The sequence below is a fragment of the Parus major genome, chromosome 3 (genome assembly GCF_001522545.3).
Source record: "Parus major isolate Abel chromosome 3, Parus_major1.1, whole genome shotgun sequence".
Taxonomy (NCBI): domain Eukaryota; kingdom Metazoa; phylum Chordata; class Aves; order Passeriformes; family Paridae; genus Parus; species Parus major.
Genome location: NC_031770.1, coordinates 66,198,712 through 66,218,342, shown reverse-complemented (window position 1 = coordinate 66,218,342; position 19,631 = coordinate 66,198,712). Strand labels below are relative to the sequence as shown.

At 38.3% G+C, this 19,631-nt stretch overlaps 1 protein-coding gene across 1 annotated transcript in view; it reads right to left on the bottom strand.

Annotated features, from left to right (window-relative positions):
* Window positions 1–9,391: 9,391 nt before the first annotated feature.
* The window catches only part of HS3ST5 (heparan sulfate-glucosamine 3-sulfotransferase 5), a 175,637-nt gene continuing 165,397 nt past the window's right edge, over window positions 9,392–19,631 (bottom strand). Inside the window, exons 3-4 of the mRNA XM_033512830.1 lie at window positions 19,467–19,605; window positions 9,392–14,895 (exon numbers count right to left, since the gene is read on the bottom strand). Coding sequence (XP_033368721.1) covers window positions 13,965–14,895; window positions 19,467–19,573 — 1,038 coding nt within the window. The 5' untranslated portion in view covers window positions 19,574–19,605 and the 3' untranslated portion in view covers window positions 9,392–13,964. The remainder of the gene's footprint in view (window positions 14,896–19,466; window positions 19,606–19,631) is intronic.

The window sequence follows — 19,631 nt, the reverse complement described above, 5'->3', positions numbered from 1 at the left end:
GCCCTCATCTGTACTTTCTTCAGCACCTTGATGTCCTTCTTGTGGTGAGGGGCCCAGAGCTGAACACAAGATTCAAGCGGTGGCCTCACCAGTGTCCAGTAGAGAGGGAAAATCACTGCTGATGACATTATTCTCGACTCAGGCCTGGATGCTATCTGCTTTCTTGGCCATCTGGGCACACTAATGGGTCATGTTCAGCCAGCTGTTGACCAACATTTCCAGGTCCTTTTCCACAGGGCAGCTCTCCAGCCACTCTTCCCTCAGCCTGTAGAGCTGCCTGGGGTTGTGTAGGACCCAGAAATTTGTCTTGTTGAACCTCATGTTGTTGGTCTCAACCCATCAATCCGGCCTGTCCACACCTCTCTGCACAACCCTCCTACCATCCAGCATCCCTACCCAAGGTGGTGTCATCTGTGAATTTGCTAATGACAGACTCAGTCCCCTCATCCACATCATCAATAAAGATATTGAAGAGGACTGGGCTGATCCCTGGGAGATACCACTGGGATGGATATGACTGGTGCCAACCAGATGCAGAATCATTCATCATCCACCAGTGATGGATCATTATCTGTTTCCTAGCCTTTTTGTCAAGTATAAATTCTCCTGTGTATTTATTTTTATGGTGACATTTTCTGACCTAATGTAACATTTTGGCATTCCAACCATAAGGTCTGTTTGACCTTATGGACTTTGCAGTTCCTATTTCACCAGCTGGCTCCAATTAATTTACACAAATGAGCTTTCTGTTACTGCTTTATCAACCAGTTTCTTGAAGAAAAAAATTATGTATAGATTCACACAGGAATGAATGCACACACTCTTGTAGACACACACACACACACACACACACAATTTAATTGGGGCAACAAGGCATACTTCACTATGAATTCATTCAACACACTCTCACTGCTTCTATGACTAGCTCAAGATTTTGATAGAGGCAACAGTTTGAATTTCAGGGACTGCACATCTAAGTTGTTTTGCACATAATTACCTAATGCAGCAAGGGTGCAGAACAGGTGCCTTCTCTCATTTGGCATCTGCTACCTTATCAGACTGAAGCTTAGCTACTGAAGCTGGAAGACATTTTGGATTTTGGTAAAAGTCCAGCAACTCTAAATGTCAATGGAAAAAAATACAAAACATATTTATGAAATTGTTTTTTTCTGTAACACTAACACAGAGTTTTGCAGCCACCAACTCCTCTGATTACATGTCTAACTTATTTGCTCCTTTCTGCTGTACATTGTCAGGCTCAGATGTTAATGAATTTACCTGGTATAACCTCTACACAGCTCAGAAACTTGATTCCCACTTTATTGAGAAGAAACTGAGACTTAAGTGACCTGCCAAAGGTCATACAGGGAGAGTGAGGCAGAGCCAGAAATTCTATTCTATTCAGGCACTATGAACTATGGGTTCATAGTGCCTGAATTTTCAGAGAGAGCTTTAATAGTAAGATGAGCTTTTCCCTTTTTCAGATCGTGTATGTTTTTTTAAAAGTCAGTAATCTCTAGCTGGAATGCCTAAGGTTTGAAACGTAAATCTGTATTTGTGAGTTCTTCCATAAATATTTGCTTTTCAGTTACTTCTTCATCTGCTGACTTGCTGCTTCTTTTGAGATTTTTGTTGATATTTTCTCTACATTGTAAAATACATTCTTGAAAGTGGCAATACCACTTGTAAAAATAATCTTTCTATGTTTTACTTTGCAATTTATAAACTGGCATGAATATCAGTTTCTTGGAACAGTTAGTTTTTAACCTTAAATAGGCAAACACATATGGATATTCATGAAGTATTATTGTCAAAATCTTATAGTATATAAATACCAGAAACATTTTTTCTATTTTTTTTACAACCCATTACTCTTTACAACCATTGTGAAACTTTGCTATGGCAGTCACTGAAGTTTTATTATGCTACCTATATCCTTTTGATATACTGAAGATTAATGGAAGTCAACTGCCTTATTACCTTTCTAAGTGAGACATGATTATGTTTCAATCAGGAAGGTTGACTACCTTTAAATCAAGACATTTTCCTTTTTTTTAAAGTGTTCCCATCTGATCTCTAAAAAATGGTTTTGAATGCTTTACTGATAAAGAAGTTAGGCTACTTGTTCTATAATCTCTCTAATACTCATAGGATTTTGTCTTAATTATGACATTAAACTAGTCCATTATTAGTCTTCAGAAGTCTCTGTTGAACATTGATTCAGTGATCTCTTCTGAAAAAAACTACCACTAAAATTTTCACTGGATAGTTGCTACTGTTACCTTTAGAAACCTTGTCTGTGACAGAACATGTCCTTATTCCTGGCTCATTTTACTGTAATAGAATGTGTGAGGTACTAAAGTATTATTGTCTATGAACAGTAGACCCTGTCACATGAATCAGCTGAAAAGCAAAGGATTTGAAAGGGGTATGAAGACTAGATCAGCCTCTTTCCTCTTGTCCTGCTTTGTCCTGCAATTATTGTCGCTTACTGTAGCAAAATTCACTCTCGGCGATTTGGTGCTACTCATCACAGTCAACAGGACTGTCAAACAAACCACTGTGTGCTGGGGGATAAGTTCTGAGGCTTCTTCATGAAATAGATGATCTTGTTCTCCTAGAGCAGGTGCACTTTTTATTTTTCATAGAAATTTCAATCCAGTACAAACAATTTTTACTCATCCATGATATAAAGATCTTGGCCTTTGGGTTGGGTGTTCCAGATATTCAGCATCTCAAGTGAAGCTGTTGAGCCTAAGCCAGCTGAGCTGCCAGAAGTTTGGAAATCCTAGCCTTGTCAGCCTAACTGCTGTGCATAATGGAATAGCTCATATGCTGAAGACATTTGCAAAAGAACAGAAATATAGTAACCCCCAGACAGCTATGAAAACTACCCTGCATCCTTATAACTCATCCTGCAGATGATACAGAAGGGACTTACTCAGTGTCAGATAACAAAGTTGGAAGGAAGGATGGTGAAACTGAAGGAGACATAATCTAAATGGTCTTGACACTGATGGAGCAATTCTGCATAGAAGCTGATTCTGATCTTTTTTTTTGTGTCAAGTTCAATAAACCAGTGATGTATTTTTAGTCAAAATGACAATAAAATGCAATCATTAGGTAGCAGTAGCTGACTTTCTGATTATTTATTCTCTCACCAATGTTTATGTTATCTGGAAATGGCTGGGAAAAAAACCCAAAACTTTTATGATCATCAGTGTTAATAAAATATTAAATATCTTTGCGCCATTGAACTTTCCGTGTTTAAAAATCAAATCAATTATTAAATAATTTTGTATTTAAGATATCATATTAAAAAGATGCACCACAGAAATTATGTTCGATTTGATGAGCTTTACAGCAGAAATGCCCTTGGTCAAAACGATGAGCTGCATTGCTACTCATAATATATATGTATAGATTGTCATTTAATTATGACTCTGGCCTTTGGATAGAAAACTGACACCTCTGCTTCTGAGTGATGAGCAGAGAGGTCTCTCAACCAGCTCTGTTGGATGACCCAGCTCTTACATTCTCATTATTATCAAAACTATTATTGTTTTGTTGCTTTTATTCTTAGAATTAAAGATGCATTAATTTTTCAGAATTAGGACTACGTGCCTTTGTAACAGCTTAAGGTGACCTACCTATGAACTCACCTTAGCAGCGCTTTCAAAGCAGAGAAGCAAGAGGCAACGGCTATTCCAGAGAGACCCCTGTTCAGCTTAGCCACAATTACCTTTTCTTTGAAACCCTGATTGCGAGGTCTGCAGGTGGACACCAGGAGTGCAGATTCCAAAAGGTGTGGAATTTCAAACCTAAGTGTCCAGCTGCTGTGGTAGGTGCTCTTTGGTCTCTCTGTTGGATGTAGGCTGAGGGCAGGATTGCTTGGAAATTGCTGGGAACAGGGTAGAAAGTCCAGCTCTTACATCAGCACTCAGATGATGTGGAGCAAATCCTTTGAAATGATCCTCTATGGCTTATAGAGGGAAAACTGAAAAATTACTATCCAGTATTAAACCAAACAAGTCCACTTCAAGAGTCATTCTTATTTACTTATCATGTTGTTTTCTCTGTTGTTTCATTTCTCCCATATACCTGTAAAAAGACGTTTTGATTTCTCTTAAATACTTTGTCTGTCATTTATTAGTTTTGCTTATTTCCAGTTCATACATTGTACTCTTACATATGGAAATTGTTTTATTTTATTGTCTCTTCCTATATTAAATATATTTTTTCATATTTACAGCCAAAGGCTTTTATTCCTATTTCTTTACAAATTGCATCTATGCTTGCTTCTATGTATTCTTTCCTCTCAAAAAAACTATTGCCTTTTTTCTATTACTTTTATTTTAATCCAAGTTTCCTCTTTTTTTTTTTTTTAAATATTTTAAAGTGGCTTTTATTCTGAGAGACAGAAGCTGTTTTTTCTTTCAAGATACAAGCTACAGGATTATAGCAATGATTCATTTGGACAATTCAAGCTAGTAAGCTCCACACATAAAATTTCTCACCCACAACTTTTGCAACCTCCCTTGCCTCCTGCAGTCTGACAAGTTCCCTGTGTTGGAGAAATAACATAATCTTTGCCTGAAAGGCATGCATTAAGTGTACCTGAATAAAATTCATGCAGGTCAGGAATCACAGCTTGGCAATCCCTGCTTTATAATAGCTCAAAATGTGTGGGGACATCTTCCTTCATTTGAAACCTTGAGCTGACAACTGGAACAAGCTCCTTTTTAAGTGGTTAATTTCTCCTATGCTTTGATTAGGAGGGTAATAAACTGTCAGTCATGCTCATAGTACCTCATAGTACCTTTGGCTTGACATACAGAGCTGCCTTTTCTGCCCCACTGGAAATCTGGAAACTCATCCAGCAAGAAACTGAGCAAAAGAGCAAAATTTCTCTCATGTGAGAAGTTTTAGCAAGTCCATAATTACTGCTTTACCCAGCGCACAAAAGCCAGAGTCCCTTCTATACTGAAAAGCCACAACAATATATGTGAACAAAAAAACTCTTATCAAAGCAAGAAAATTTTTAAATAGCCTTAAGGTGAGACAGAAAAGACCCATGCCAGTGTCTGTCTCCCAGGTGTATATGAAAGACTTAGAATGCTCTGCATGTACATATACAGGAAGGTTATGGGAGTGACATGCTTTATACCCCTAAGAAGAAGATGAGAGCATTCCCCCCAGGAATCACAGTTCTTTACTGAACAGTGTGCCAGTGTATCAGCAAACAAGCCTACTTTGTCCTTGGTCTCCCACCACTGCAGACTTTGGTTCCTGCAGGAAAATCAAGGCTCTCTGCTATATGGGGAGTGCAGACCAACCCACAGAGTTGCACTGAGGCTGCTTCTTGGCTCAGGAGCTTCTCAACTTTCATCTGCTTGGTACAAATCAGCACTATCTACAATCACTCACACAGAGACACTGGATTTATTCCACTTTATTCCACTTATTCAATTTATTCCAGACACTGCATTAGTCTGGATTTGTGTTTCCTTTCTGTAGAGATTATGGGGAGCCTAATGGTGTGGGACCCAGAGTGGAAAGGTGATGGGATAGATTAGGCAGAGGAGGAGGAGAATGGTTGCACACATGCTCCCACAGGTGCTATGTCGGTCCCTCAAGGAGGTTTCTGTTGGTTACTTGTCAATATTCAGGGCATGGCAGCTTAATAACAAAGAACTTTTCCCAATCTGTGTGCAAGCAGAACATTTGCTGGGATACACTGGATATGTTAGGACTCAAATCAGTACAGAAAAAGAATATTCACTAGACAATCTTGGCCTGCCTTTCAGGATATGTTATTCTGAACCATGGTTCCAGCTGCTGTCATGGTGCCCTCTTTTCCACAACTGAAACTTTCCCCAGGACACAGGATCTCAATATTTGCTTTAACAGAGCTATTTCCTACTGATCTGGCTATACATGTGGCAGATGCGGTATCTTAAATTAAAGGCAGCGGCATTTCTTTTTTTGTGAGGTCTCTTTCTGTCCTGGCTTTGACTTTCATTTATGTGGGAGAAAATTAGCTCCTTCTAGGTTCTCAGACAGAATGCACTTACAAAAAGCTGCAGCAGAAAAATGAATTAATTGAATACCAAGTGCTACTAAATCTTCAGCTTGATTACACAGAGCTGTACAAGTTAAAAGGACATCAAAGCTGTTGAATTGTAAATATTAAAGTAACATAAAGGAAATGAAATGAGATCACCAGTGTTACTCAAATGAAATCTAATGCTGTTTTCATAATGCATTATTGAGTTTGACAATTCCTTGGTGGCTAGCAGAGCAATTCCAGCACCCAATCTCTTGACCAAACTAGAGTGCTTAGGTTTCCCTATGCTGTGTGAACATCTACAATGTAATTACACCCTGTAATTCACTATTCAGAGATGAAATGTCGCAGAGGACCTGATCTCATCTCTGTGCAGGAAACTGTTCGTTTCCCTGTGCAGGCTTAGATGATTTTAAGTTGGCTGCTAACTTGCAGACCTAAAGCATGGTTTCACATGTGAGATTTGCAAGTTCAAGCGTGTCACTCCAAGACATTTGGACTAAATGGGGAGCATCTGTGCAACGTCTAAATTTTTTAACCACCTTACTGATTTTGCAACACAGGAGTAGCTGCTAGGTTATTTCTATTAAGAGTAAGTATAGCACCTTGTAAGGATTCAGCAACAAATACAACCAGTCAGTCATGCCAGATACATGAATATAGCCTCTTACCTCTCCAAGACTTTGTGCCATCCATCCATTAGGCTTCCTGAGGAGGCTGTACAAGATCAGCTGGTGCTAAGCAAGCCTAACAAAGAGTCATAGCACACAACCTTGATTTACCACTGTTTTGTCTTTGTTTCTTAAAATGCCTACCTTACATTTGCGTTTCCTCAGCTTAGGGAAATTTGAATGCTTGTCTCCTGTGTATCCTAATTATGGTGTAAGCAGCAACAGCCTTTAGGTGTAACTCAGTGCACTTTTGGGGTTGAACAAGAAAGCTGTTAAGAAGAGTCTTGTAGGCTTTCACTTAGGAAGATCCAGGAAAAGAAGGTACCTACCATTTTAATCTACTCCTGTGATCATTTTTAATATTTTATGCAACATAAAAACTCATTGCCACTACCTTTATTTGTCAAGTAACTTAGCATTTTGTGCAATTGTTATTCTATTCCACTAAAATGGATTAAAAATAGAAATCTGAATTGTTTAGGTAGCTCCAAGCCTTTAGAAGATGTCTGCATAGTTATATTCTGGATTTCCTTTAATATCTAAGTGTCAAAAGTGAAAATGAACATGACAGCTATGAAATACTCAGCGTCAATCTTCAATTGACAACATTTTAAAATAAAGCCTGTGTAGCTTTGCAAAGCAAATTTTGCTTGAATATAAATGAACATGTATAACTAGCTCTGCTTGTTCCCCTTTTGTTATCAGTGGGTAGAATGGCAGGCCACTGTGACAGGGCAGACCACTTGCATAAAGGTGGCAACTTTAGAGCCCAGGACAGAACTATAGTCAGACTTTTTACCTAATCAGTGGAAGTTTCTTCTCCAGTTAATTCTCAGGGCATTTCAGCGCAAATTGATTGAAATGAACCTGAAGGTGTAACAGTAGCTACCCATTGTATGGGATATGCATTGCTAATTAATACTGATTATTTCCTTCACCTCCTTGGTGCAGTCTGGCTGTTTCAATGCATACCAAATGTGGAGTTTTTAAGACAAGTGGTGGTTTCACTTTACTAACCTTAGAGGTTTGGGCTGCATCTTTGCAAGACACTGTTCTGCTACACAGCCACATTACAGCAGCCATCCAGAGTAAAAAGGCTTTTTTCTGTTCCTATAAAGCTGTATTACTAATGGAGCTTTGCTGAGGAGCTTGCAATGACTGGAGCAATTTTCTGAAGATGAAGTTAGTAATAGTGCTGCTTTTAGTTCCACCTCTTATGGAATGCCTATAACTTTTTTTCCATATTGTAGGGAATTGTAAATTAATTCCTGTGTCTCCATGGGTTTGAAATGGAAACGAAGCCTTCACAGTTCAATGAAGTGGAAAGTCTTTCATCAGAAGAAAATCAGTGAAAGAATTGGATGGCAAAGACCTCATACATTGCAAAACAGTTGTTTGCAATTAAGTCTGGGAGTAAGATGTGCATGATTCTGTCATGTTTCTTTTTGTCTGTTTAATCAGCCTGAGGCATAGCATCAGATGGCTTGAAGTGGCATTGTTTCCTTGTCATATCCTATGTTTTGCTGTATATTATGTGTACTGTATATGTACTGTATCAAACGACTAAATCTGCTCAAAATATAGATGTTTCATATCCTGATCAATAATCAGGACACTTTCACAGATGCATTAACATTCTGAAGTAGTGAACACTGCAGCTGAGAGGAAATTATTTTGGAGGCTGTTAGGGAATTATGTAGGAATCATAAGGACATCATCAGAGTTAAATTCCTTGTACCACAGCCCTTCTCTGTGGTCACAGTGGTAAAGAAATTCACAGCCTGTGCTGCTATTTCTCTTTCTGTCTCACAAAACATACATTTCAGATAGAGCTGTGGATCACTGTGCACCATGAGAAAAAACTTTGAAACTAATAAGTTGAATGGAGTCAAAGTTGAACTGAAAGTAAGCTAGACATGACCTAAAAAGAGTCCAGTGGCTTGGTCACCATCAGCTCCTAAAGTCATGCCACGCTACTGCTGGTTTTAATAAGAATCTCACGACAGCAGGTAATCTTATTTACCATATGCTAATCACAGTGCAGCAGATGGACGATGGCATTCTGGTCTTTTCTGTGCTTTCCTTGCACTTGTCAATTCAAGCCCTGGGAAAAAGGCTTGTATCCAGATTGATAGCACATGGATGTTCTCTAAGGGCTTGACTCTTTCATCAGTGCATTATTGCAGAAAGGACTGGAAATCCTTTCTCTATAAATGTAAATGCAGTTAGGGATAGTTGGTGGTTCTGAAGATGATTTATTATGTCTGTCTCAAAGTTGTCAGAAGGTAAGTCAGTCTTTAAAGAACAGACTACCCAGAGCTGATGAGCAGGTAGATGAGTGCTATGGAATATCACATAAAGTATCTCCTCAAAGGAATACAGAAACAGGAAAGATCAACTTATGGGTACTGATGATGGTTAGTCTGGGCATATCCCTGGTTCACTAACATGTATGAGCCTTCAGTAACAAAATTAAGTCTTTATAATGCAATCTAGATCTATATTATTGAGTTTTTAATTGTTTTTTTGTCTGTGAAGGAAATTTTACATGGTAGACTCTAAATTAAATAGAAAACTAATAGCTAAGTAGACAGTTGATGTCCTTGGAATTGAAGAGTAAAATAACAAAAAATGTCTGAGATTACAACTAAAATAACTTTTAATAATCTTTTAATAATCTACATGAAGTTCTTCTCTCTGCAAACAAGCTCATTCAAACGTGACATTTAGCATTATTTATTCTGCTGCTACAGTCGTACAAATCTGAGGACCGAGCCTGCTCAGGGATTTTCAAGTAGTGTGGCAAGTGTTTTTTCAAGAAACTTATTAGACAATCCACAGAATTTTCAAAGTGAGTTAAGAAGAAAGATAAAACTTCTGTTACCATATCTTTATACTTAATCAGATTTTAAAGGTATTACCCAAATTTCTCTGATTCACTTTGCACATTTATTCTAGCAAAATGATGAGTCCTCTAAGAGAGCTTAGAGGACTGCTTGGGAACACCTCTTCAAGGTGTTTCTGGCTAAGTACAAAGAAGAGCAAGGCACTCAGTGCTGTTACATCTGAAGCCTATTCTCTCCCACTGGAGACATTCTGTGACTGCCAACCACTGGAGCATGGAAATGTCTTCATGTTTTCTTTTTTTTAATGTCCTGCATGAAGCATTAATGGCCACTTCTAGTGACAGATCCTGTTTTGAAAAGATGTTTGTTTTGATCTAGAACAGTTTTAGTGACATTACTCATCTTTTCAAACAGGTTAGTCTTCTGCCTGCCTAGGGAACTGAAGTAGCTCCACATGGAAGGGGCAGGTCATCATAAGAGGCAGTACAAAAGAGTGGGAAAAGAGCACATTGTATGAGGATGGAAACTGGGACCTTGTCAGGCATGAGCTGAGTTGACTGAAACTGACATGGGATTGTAGGCTCCTTCTACACACCTGGTTTCTAAAGTTATTTTTACACAAGAATGAACAGCATTTTATCCCATTTTAAATGAAAGCAAAGATACCAGTCCCTGTAACATTCAACTCCTGACCTCCCCTTCATGAAGAACGGTCCTCTGTGAACTTCCTGGTCTCTGTAGTCTTCTCAGTCTGTACTAAAACTAGCAACAGTGATCTGTAGGAGTGTCATTAACAAAAAATCTCTCCTGTCACAGGGTTCCAGTAAGTTGAATGGGCTTCCAGCATGAGTTAGATCAGCTATCCAGGGAGTAAATATGTGTCCTGTAGTGCTTCCATACCCTGGGTTTCAACTGGACTGGCCTGTGATACTGGGGTTCCCCTTTTTCTGTGGTCTGTACAACACTGAACCAATGGGCTGTACTTAATAAGAACTAAATGGTATAGAGAGATTTTTCACAGGGTCACAGCACAGTTGAGTTTGGAAGGGAAATCCAACTCCCACTGCTCAAGCAGAGACTCCCAAAACCAGGACAGTGTGCTTTTGAATATCTCCAGTGATGGAAAAACTGCAACTTCTCTGGGCAATCCATGCCAGTGCTTTACCTGCACAATAAAGAGGTGTTTCCTGATGTTCAGATGGTGGTCCTGTGTTTTTAGTTCGTGGCCATTGCCTTTCAAAAACCTTGGACTATTATAATGAAACGTTGCTAAAAATGGTGTGTCTCTTTTATTTTTAGAGATCGTGGCAGAAAGGGAAAAATCCATTAACATAAGTTATATGCATTTCCATCATATCTCTTCCACTTTCCTGAAGAAAGTGCAGTATAGTGGGTTAATGGTAAATGAATCTCTGATCTCCAAATATCAGTCCTTTATTTACCTATGTACTAATTTCTGAAAATACAATTTCAAATTCATCTCTGACAATCCTTTATACTTCAAATGTATCTTAAATAGAGCTGCCACAATCTGATAAAAATACAGAGAAATATTAACTGTTTTAATCCAAACATTTACCAGAGCTGTGAGCCTGTAATTTTTAGAGTACAGAAAATAGGAGAGATACAATATCTTTAGAGAACTGCCACAAATAAACAGCTGCAACTTCATATCACTCTGAAATCATAATCTCAAGATAAGAACGTTCTTCCCAGTCTGAGCACTCATGACCAGTTTGAATAGAAATGATTCACTCAAAATTTGGGAAGCAAAGCAAAGCGGTGAAGTGAATTATTCAGAAATTCCTGAAGAGGAAAATACCATAAGGTCAGGACTTCACAAAATGGTTATGAGCACTGACCACTAACCTAGGAGAATGCTTTGGGTGATGTGTTGTATCTATGTATTATGAATCAGTTTTGAAATTTTCTCTTCAATGGGTTATGTCAAATAGACCTGGCAACATTGCATTGAAGGCTTAGTGAATCAGTCTCCTGCTCTTTTAGTTCTCTTAATATAATTTATAATGCCTTTGAACCCTCTTTCCTCCCCTCCTGTTCCTGACTATTCTTCCATGCATTTTTGAACCAGATTTGTCTAAGATATAGCCTAAATTTATCCACATCTCTCCAAAATTGCAAATGATAAGCTGGAGTTAAGCCAGCTGACTTTAACAGGAATGTGCGTAGTCGTGCCTGGTAGATCACAGTCTCTGTGGCTCATCTGATCAATGCAGAGAGATATTAATTCCAAATGCATATTTTGTGCTTGGAGGTAACTTTGATATAGCTAATTTGTCCCTTTCATTGAAAATACATCTCAGCCTTCAGTCAGTTTGTAGCCAGGACTATATGAAGTATCATCCAAGTATCACCCAAAGCTGCCTGGAATTTGTCTGCCCATATAAAGACCATGAAAAAGTTAAATTGGACAAAACCTCCTTGTGGAACACTATTAGACAAGTTAAATATCTGTCTTTTTGCCTGGAAGTAGGCAAGATAAATGGCTCTTATACAGGAAAACAGTGAGTTGTATTGTAGCTACTGCAGAGAATTTCACATATGCTCTGCGGTGTTGTGCTGGCACGACTCCGATGCAGCATGAAGAAAGGGCACATTGCTCACAGTGTTAGCACATATGATTAAAGATACAGCAAGACAAGAAGCAGTCTCTCAGAAGAGTTTTTAAAACCACTTATTTAGTAAAACCAATGCTTCCAAATCACTGAACAAAATAAACAGCCTATGGGGAACGCTTGATCTTATTACAATCTGAACTACCAGCCACTCTGCTGCCATAGCCCAGAATATTCAGATGTTCTGGATACCTTCCAAAATTTCTCTCTCCATCAATCTCTAGATAGTGGTTTTAAAGTGGTTGGGACTTTTTTTTTACTTCACTTCTCTCTTTTTTTTCCTTCTTGTTTTAAAATACTTTTTTTATTTGCTTTAATTGTTTTTACTTATGAATCTTTAAGAACTATACAACATATAATGCACAAAAATATTAATTTCCTGAACTAATTTCTTTTACCTTATTGAACGGAAGTACGAACTATATGTTTATCCCAGTAATAACAATATTGTGGTTGTTTTCTTCAGAGCACATGCATGCATTACCAGATGAAAGCAAAGGTATCACAACTGTCTTCTGTGACTTCTGAAGCATCACCACCTTTTGGTGATGAAATCACCAAAATTTTTCTTCTAATTTTGTTGATCTGTCTGGTTTTTTTTTTTTTGGTTTTAATGAGGACTCTGCTTTTTCAGTATACCCCAGGACACCTGGTTACAGTAGGCTTTTGCAGTCATGCTTTAGCCTCGTGGGAAACTGAATTGATTTTAGCAAAGTGCCACAATGGAACAGCAATGTCTTTGGGGTGAACATTACACCAGTTTCCTAGAAGGATGAGCTTTTTAATAAACCCTGCTTTGCCACATGTATCAGCTTTTTAAACTGTCTATAAACCAAGCTTACCTGAGCAAATCTCTCTCACACATACATATGATCTGTCTAAGCTAAGGGACCACACTGACATAGATCAAGCAGAAGTGAAAAGCCATTGCACATATAGGTAATTTTAATCCATTCCATTTTTAAATACCACAATAAATTTAATTTTCACAATAAATTAAATAGCCATATTCAGTTTACAAAATAGAATTACTTAGTGTGAAACCAGTATTTACAAACATTGTACACTATGTACACTATATTTAGCTTTGTCAACACACAAGTATAGAAGAAAAAATTATTTGACCTTTTCTTGACACATGATTGACATGCTACAAGTGACACTATGGTCCATACAATAAAACAATAGTGCAAACTCACCACAGGAACTCTAAAACAAAGTAGGTTGTATGAGATAAGATATTCATTTAAAATAATAAGAAAATAGTACTATTCACTCTCGTAAAAATGCAGCACTGTGTTTAAAGTGTCAGTATTCCTTTAGCAATACACATACCAAACATAGCTTCAAGATTATGTTTTCTCACAGCTTTACAGACTTTTGACAAGAATTTTTATGGCATAAAGTAATGTTCTGCTTAGATCAATAAGTATGTCACATAAACACCTCACTAAGCAAGAGGAACACTGACCCTTTTAACACTGTCTGACTGTTTCCCTAAATACTTCCTTTCCCTTTATTATTATATCTTAAAAGATGCAACTATATTGACAGTAAATTTATGTTAGTTACTACTCTGTAGAAAAAATCGATCCCACCATATATTTGGTCACACACTGCATTATGTACACATATGCATGAAAAAAGTTACTTTGCTAGCCGTATCAATGAAAAGTGCATATTTCAGCAGAGGCATCCTATTGCATGCCTCAGGTGCAACAGAAAATGTTGTATGAAGTTTAGTTTAGGGCCAGTTAAATGTCCTCCCCGTGATCTGGTAAAATTTTTGATTAAAAGGATGGAAGAACTTGCGCAATTTGGTTATGACAGAGGTATCCACCTCTGGATGGATGCGTCCCTTGCTACCCGCCAGGCACTTGTTAAAGACAATGTTAAATCGCAAGCAGTAAAACCCTCTGGTGGCATTGAAGTATAAATTGTACTGACTTATCCTTGGAGGAAGATTTAGGAACTTCTCAACCAGCTGGAGCTCTGGCAGTGGCTCCGTGATGAGCCGGTCTCCGTCCACGATGTGAAATTGCTCGATTGGGAAGTATTTTAACCACCTCTCCAGATGTTTTGTGTAGATGCTGGTTCTCACTGCCTTATACTTAGTGTTCACTTCGCAGGTATTAGGATCAATAGCCAGCTTCTCAAATTTGTAGTAAGTTTTGTTCTTTCTTTCCTTGCCTTCCAGCACCTGAGTGTAATCAGAAATAGCTCTGGTGGTAGGTTCCCTGACAATGATCAATAATTTGATAGATGAGTTCATTTTGTAAATCCTTTCAGGTACTTCCTCAGTGATAAAATACGCAGGGCTTTTCTCAATTGTTATTTGATGAGGGTAAGAAAAAGGCATTTTTTTCCGATACCACTCAATTCCCTTGGCATAGTTTTCATCATTGTCAAAGAAGTGAATCTCTTGAGAAGCTTTGACCACTGCAGGGTGAAGGTTCAGCATCTCCAGTAGTGCTCGGGTGCCTCCTTTCCGCACCCCAATGATAATGGCCTTGGGAAGCTGCTGAACCAGATTGTGCAGTCGAATTTGTTCCTTGGTGGCATTGCCCTTTCGAAATTCATGGAGCAGACCTCGCTTGAACTGCAGGGCTCGCAACGGGATTTCGTCCTGGCCATGGGGTCCAAAACGACCATCAATGGGGCAGAGGGGCTGCAGTCTGCAAGTAAAATAAGAGGTACTTGTAAAAGGAGGACATCTCTCAAGAAAAGTTTAATCTATGAGGGAATCCTGCTCTTGGGAACATTTTCGAATGTAATGTGATGCGCCCATCTTTCAAATTTTTTTTATTCTGCCAGTGGTTAAATAATTTGCAATTTTTAAATTATTTAATCTGGTTTTTTTTACTCTGATTTAGCTGGGAAATTTCACGATCTGTCTGCCCTTTACCAGCATAGGAACTATGATTACTGTTTTTGGGGCTTATTGAACCTCACCTAAACTTCCACATTCCTCATTATTTTGTGATGGGTTTGGCAGTTTTTAAAGCATTCTAAGCTTAAGTACATTTTGATCTGAAGATCCAGCTCATTTAAGTATTCTCTTTCCCACACTTTTCTTAATCTAGTCTGATGTTTTTCCTGTGCTTTCCATTCTGTTGATCCAGAGATGGCTTTTTTAGTGAAGAAGAGGAAAAGGGATGAAAACCAGCTCTCTAAGCATCACCTTCCAATATTTCTCCTCCTCTTTACAATATGCTCAGTGTTTTTCTGCCAGTCAGAAAGTCCAAGGTTCTGATTCAGATAAGATTACCAAGGTACAAAAAGAATGGAAAAAAAAGTTTTTAAAAATCCATTTATTGCATTGTTATACCAACAATTTTCTTATAATCACCCTTGTATCCTCCCTCTGAATCTTATTTTGTGTTTTATTATTTCTTCTTTTACAACTGCATTTTTGTACTATTCTTTCATATTCAGCTACAATTATTTCCCCTCTTTTCCACTTTCTAATTCTTCATTCTCGCATCTGATACCACTGGATCCAAGAAGTGGTTTGATAAGAAAAATGTTAAAACTTTACTTCTACAGGACCTTGAATAAACTCTCATCTTCACTCTCAAATCAGCACTTTGGACATTATACAGGTCAATATTTCACTGAAGATGAAATTGGTGAGTACGGAGAGCTTCCAAGGTCCTATAAAAAATATTATTACTAATTTTGTGGAGCCAGGATCTCCAAAATTAAGGATATGTAAGAACAAAGGTTGCCTAGGCAATTTTAGTGTGAGCTTGCTGTGCACATATATTATGATACAGTTCTTAAATTACACAGCTGCATGCTATTATTTTTCACAGGACCCCTGCCTTAACCAGTATAGCAGATGGGCAATGCTCATTAATAGCTGTTTAGGTATTCAGTATTTATTCTAGTTTCTCAGCATGTGGTCCTTCACTCATTTACTATATATTATTCAAACCCTGCTTTCAGGACATAATTATTTATTTCTTTGCAGGTTTTCCATCCATCACTGCTTGTTGGGGTTTCTAATTTGACACTGATTCTAGGACAATGAATGGCTGGGACAAAATAAGTTCGATCCCCCTGGCTGACCTGTTAGCTGTTACCTTGATTATCCAGATGCTGAGAGATATAGACTGTCCAGACAGAACTGAAGAAACAATCCATATGACATTGCTGGGTTCACATGAGTTCTAGCTAAGTCCCACAGATTAATTAGAAAGTGTGATGAAAAGTGTGTTCCTGTTAGCTCTTTTCTCAGGTTTCTAGCTTCTTCTATCCCTTTGCTCTCTGCCATCTACTGAAAAAGCCTGACATGGTGGCAAAGACTGAATCATTGAAGTGCTGATGCAAACCTGCCCATATTGGAAAAAAAAAAAGGGAAGGAATGTCTTAACAATGCTACAATTTGGTCAGATTGAGGTGTGGCTGGTGAGAGCCATAATGCATCAGCAAGGTGGCAGTTTAAAGCATAAGAAACAGAAGCTGCAATTGCTGTCTCTGTTCTCTTCCCTCTCCTTCTGTGTATTTGTTATTTGTTTTCAAGCAAAGATGATTCCACAACAGCAGTTCCAGACCCATCTCAACTAATTTTATCTCTTGCTCAAAAAGACAGCTAGCACTGCCTTCAGTGTAACACAACAGCTTGTCAAACAGGGTGGTTTCCTTTGAAAATAAATAAATACTTAAGATATCCTCTAGCCTAAGGGAAAATATTGGATATTGTTAGAAGCACTTCCTCAGCCTTTATATTTCAGGGTTTTTTTTACTCTTTCCCCCTTATTCTACTCTATCTAAACAATAAAAAGGTAACTTTTAAAAGATTTTGGTAGTGGTGAGTAAAGGGCAGATCCTCATACTTTAATCCAAGATGTAACTATTTACTCTTAGGTTGCAACATGATAAACTTGATTTTCTGAGTCATTTTCCCATTAAATAACAGTTCTTTGCTAAGAGTATATGGCACTTTTTATATCACTGAGTTGCTCTCCCAAAACAGGCAATTTTTCAAGCTGCTACAGTAAAACTCCACAATTATTCTTCTTGAAAACACCCTCCATAAAACAATTAATCTCCAGGAACTGTATATCAGAAAAGTTTCCAAACAGCTGAAGTAGGTCTGGACAATCTTAATGAGCTGTCTCAACTGATCCAGAATTCTTGCTAATTTTCTTCCAATGGAGGTGTCACAGCAAGAGGAGGAGCAGCAAAAGATTATAAGCCTGGTTCCAATAGCGTAGCACGGAAATCAGGTGTGGAGGCTCTGGTACTGCCAGCCAGGGAGTCAGGTGACTCAAGGACTAATCCAGAGAGTCTCAAAATTGCCACATAATCTATTTGAGCTTCCACATATGAAGCAGATCCATGCACTCAGGAGTTGAAGGAAGGTGGCCTCCCCTGGAGGGAAACGCTCATCAGATTTTGTGACTTAATGAGTCAGATAAACTCCTGGTAATTTCCCTTTGGGCCTAAGGAAACTCAAGACACTGCCATTGGAGAGCCTAATCTGAGGCTATTAAACATGAGCCATCCCCAGCTCTCTTGTTCAAATTAGATCAGCATAAATTAAGCATAAATGAATCTGGATTTCTTCCTGAGCAATTAGTTATTGCAAAGTCTGTTGAAGCCACTCAGCATGCTTTTCTGAGAGATTCAACAATGATGAGGCAGAAGAATACTTCTAGTTAATTCATCTATGTCTTGTCCTTTCTATTACTTCTTTATTTCATAAAAAGTCCGTACACAGGACTGTGTTTTAGCAGTGTGGTGTGCTTCACACTGGGTAAAGCAAGAGAACAAAACTAAATTTTGCTGCCATTGGCAACACTATGTATGAAGCCAGCGGAATTCATTGCTGCAGGAGGTCAGTGAGTCAAATACTGTGGCGAGATAATTTTATAGCCATCAGTAAATTCTGTAGATGTGCAAGCATAGATAATAGGGGAAGGTTAATTAGATTTCATGCCTCCGAGCATAAAATATACTTTTGCAGGGACCAGTAAGGATTTCTGCCTCCATTTACAGAATCACATTATTCTCAGTGAAGTTTCTACTCCTGGAGCATCAGAGATGGTTTAACCACTAGTGGAAAGAAGATATAAGTTCCAGGGCTTAAGTTGAAATGCACTTGGTCTTAGCTGAGTACATGGTCTCCTTCTGGAATGGATTTGAGGAGTTGAAGAAGACACCCAGTGACCACCAATGGATCCCACCATTACTTAGCAATGGAGAGTAGGTACCTATGTTTTTGCTTTCCAAGCACTGTGTGGTCATGCAGCATTGTGTGACAATTTTGAAACCAGCTAATATGTTGCATCATTTAGAAGAAGGACAATAATACAGCATTAACACTTGCAAAGTGTCTACCAGCCTCTGAAAATCTTGTAGTTTTTTCATTCATTCTTTTGAAACAGATTTTTTCTTTTCTTAGATTTTTCTTTCTTTTTTTTCCCCTCCCCAAATGTGTTGTGCCTCTGTGTGGCACCTACCACAGGAATGCCAGGCCATTCATTTCAAAGCTGACAGGAACAGCAGTGTCAGTGCAGGTAGCACTACTGCTGCACTGTCAAAAACCAGTCAAAACTCAGCCTGGTCAGAAGTGCCAAACACTCTTTGATTTTCTCTGCTGTGTTTTCTACTACTCTCCAGGAAATCATTTGCAGAGAAAACCCACTTATTTAGCACATTCAGCTACAGAAAATACCAGCTAATTAACATAGTTAAAATTCTCAAACCCTGAAGCAATCTTTCAAATGAAATAGTATTCAAAACTTGACGAGCTGCTCTGTGGGCTCATACTTAATTTTAACTACCACTGTAGCACATTAATTGCTTGCTCACAAATTTAGAAAAGGAGATGTATAAATACATCATAACTGTTTTGCTGAAACTAGAGGTCAACACACAGATGTACACAGGCAAAATGAGCTACTGTAATGACATTTTTACTAGATGCTGGTTTATTTCTTCTCCGAAAACAAGTGTCAGTGTGCTCAGAATACAAATGGACAGACAGAAAAACTTTGACAGGGATGACTGTGACTATTTTCCTACTCTCTTCTCCAAAGGGTAGGAATAAATAATGAAAACCAATATTAAAGTAGCCAGTCTTTCTGTCTTCCTATAGGAGTAGACTCTCCAAAAAAAAAAAAAAAAAACCAAAACAAAAAACCAGAAAATGAAGAATGAAAGAAATCAGACCCTTGAAGCAAAATCTCAGACAATCTTTACCCATTCTAAATAAAAGAGCAGCTACTTAATGACTTACCTATCCAAACTCCCAACTCTGGCAACTAGATATAGGAGACTTCCAATAGCAAGGCTGCCTAGCACAAAGAGCTTCTGTCTGAGCAACGCCTGCTGTTTGAATAGCATGGCCCTCCATCAATCTTCAGGACTTCTTCAGTCTGCAGAGACAAGAACACATAAAACC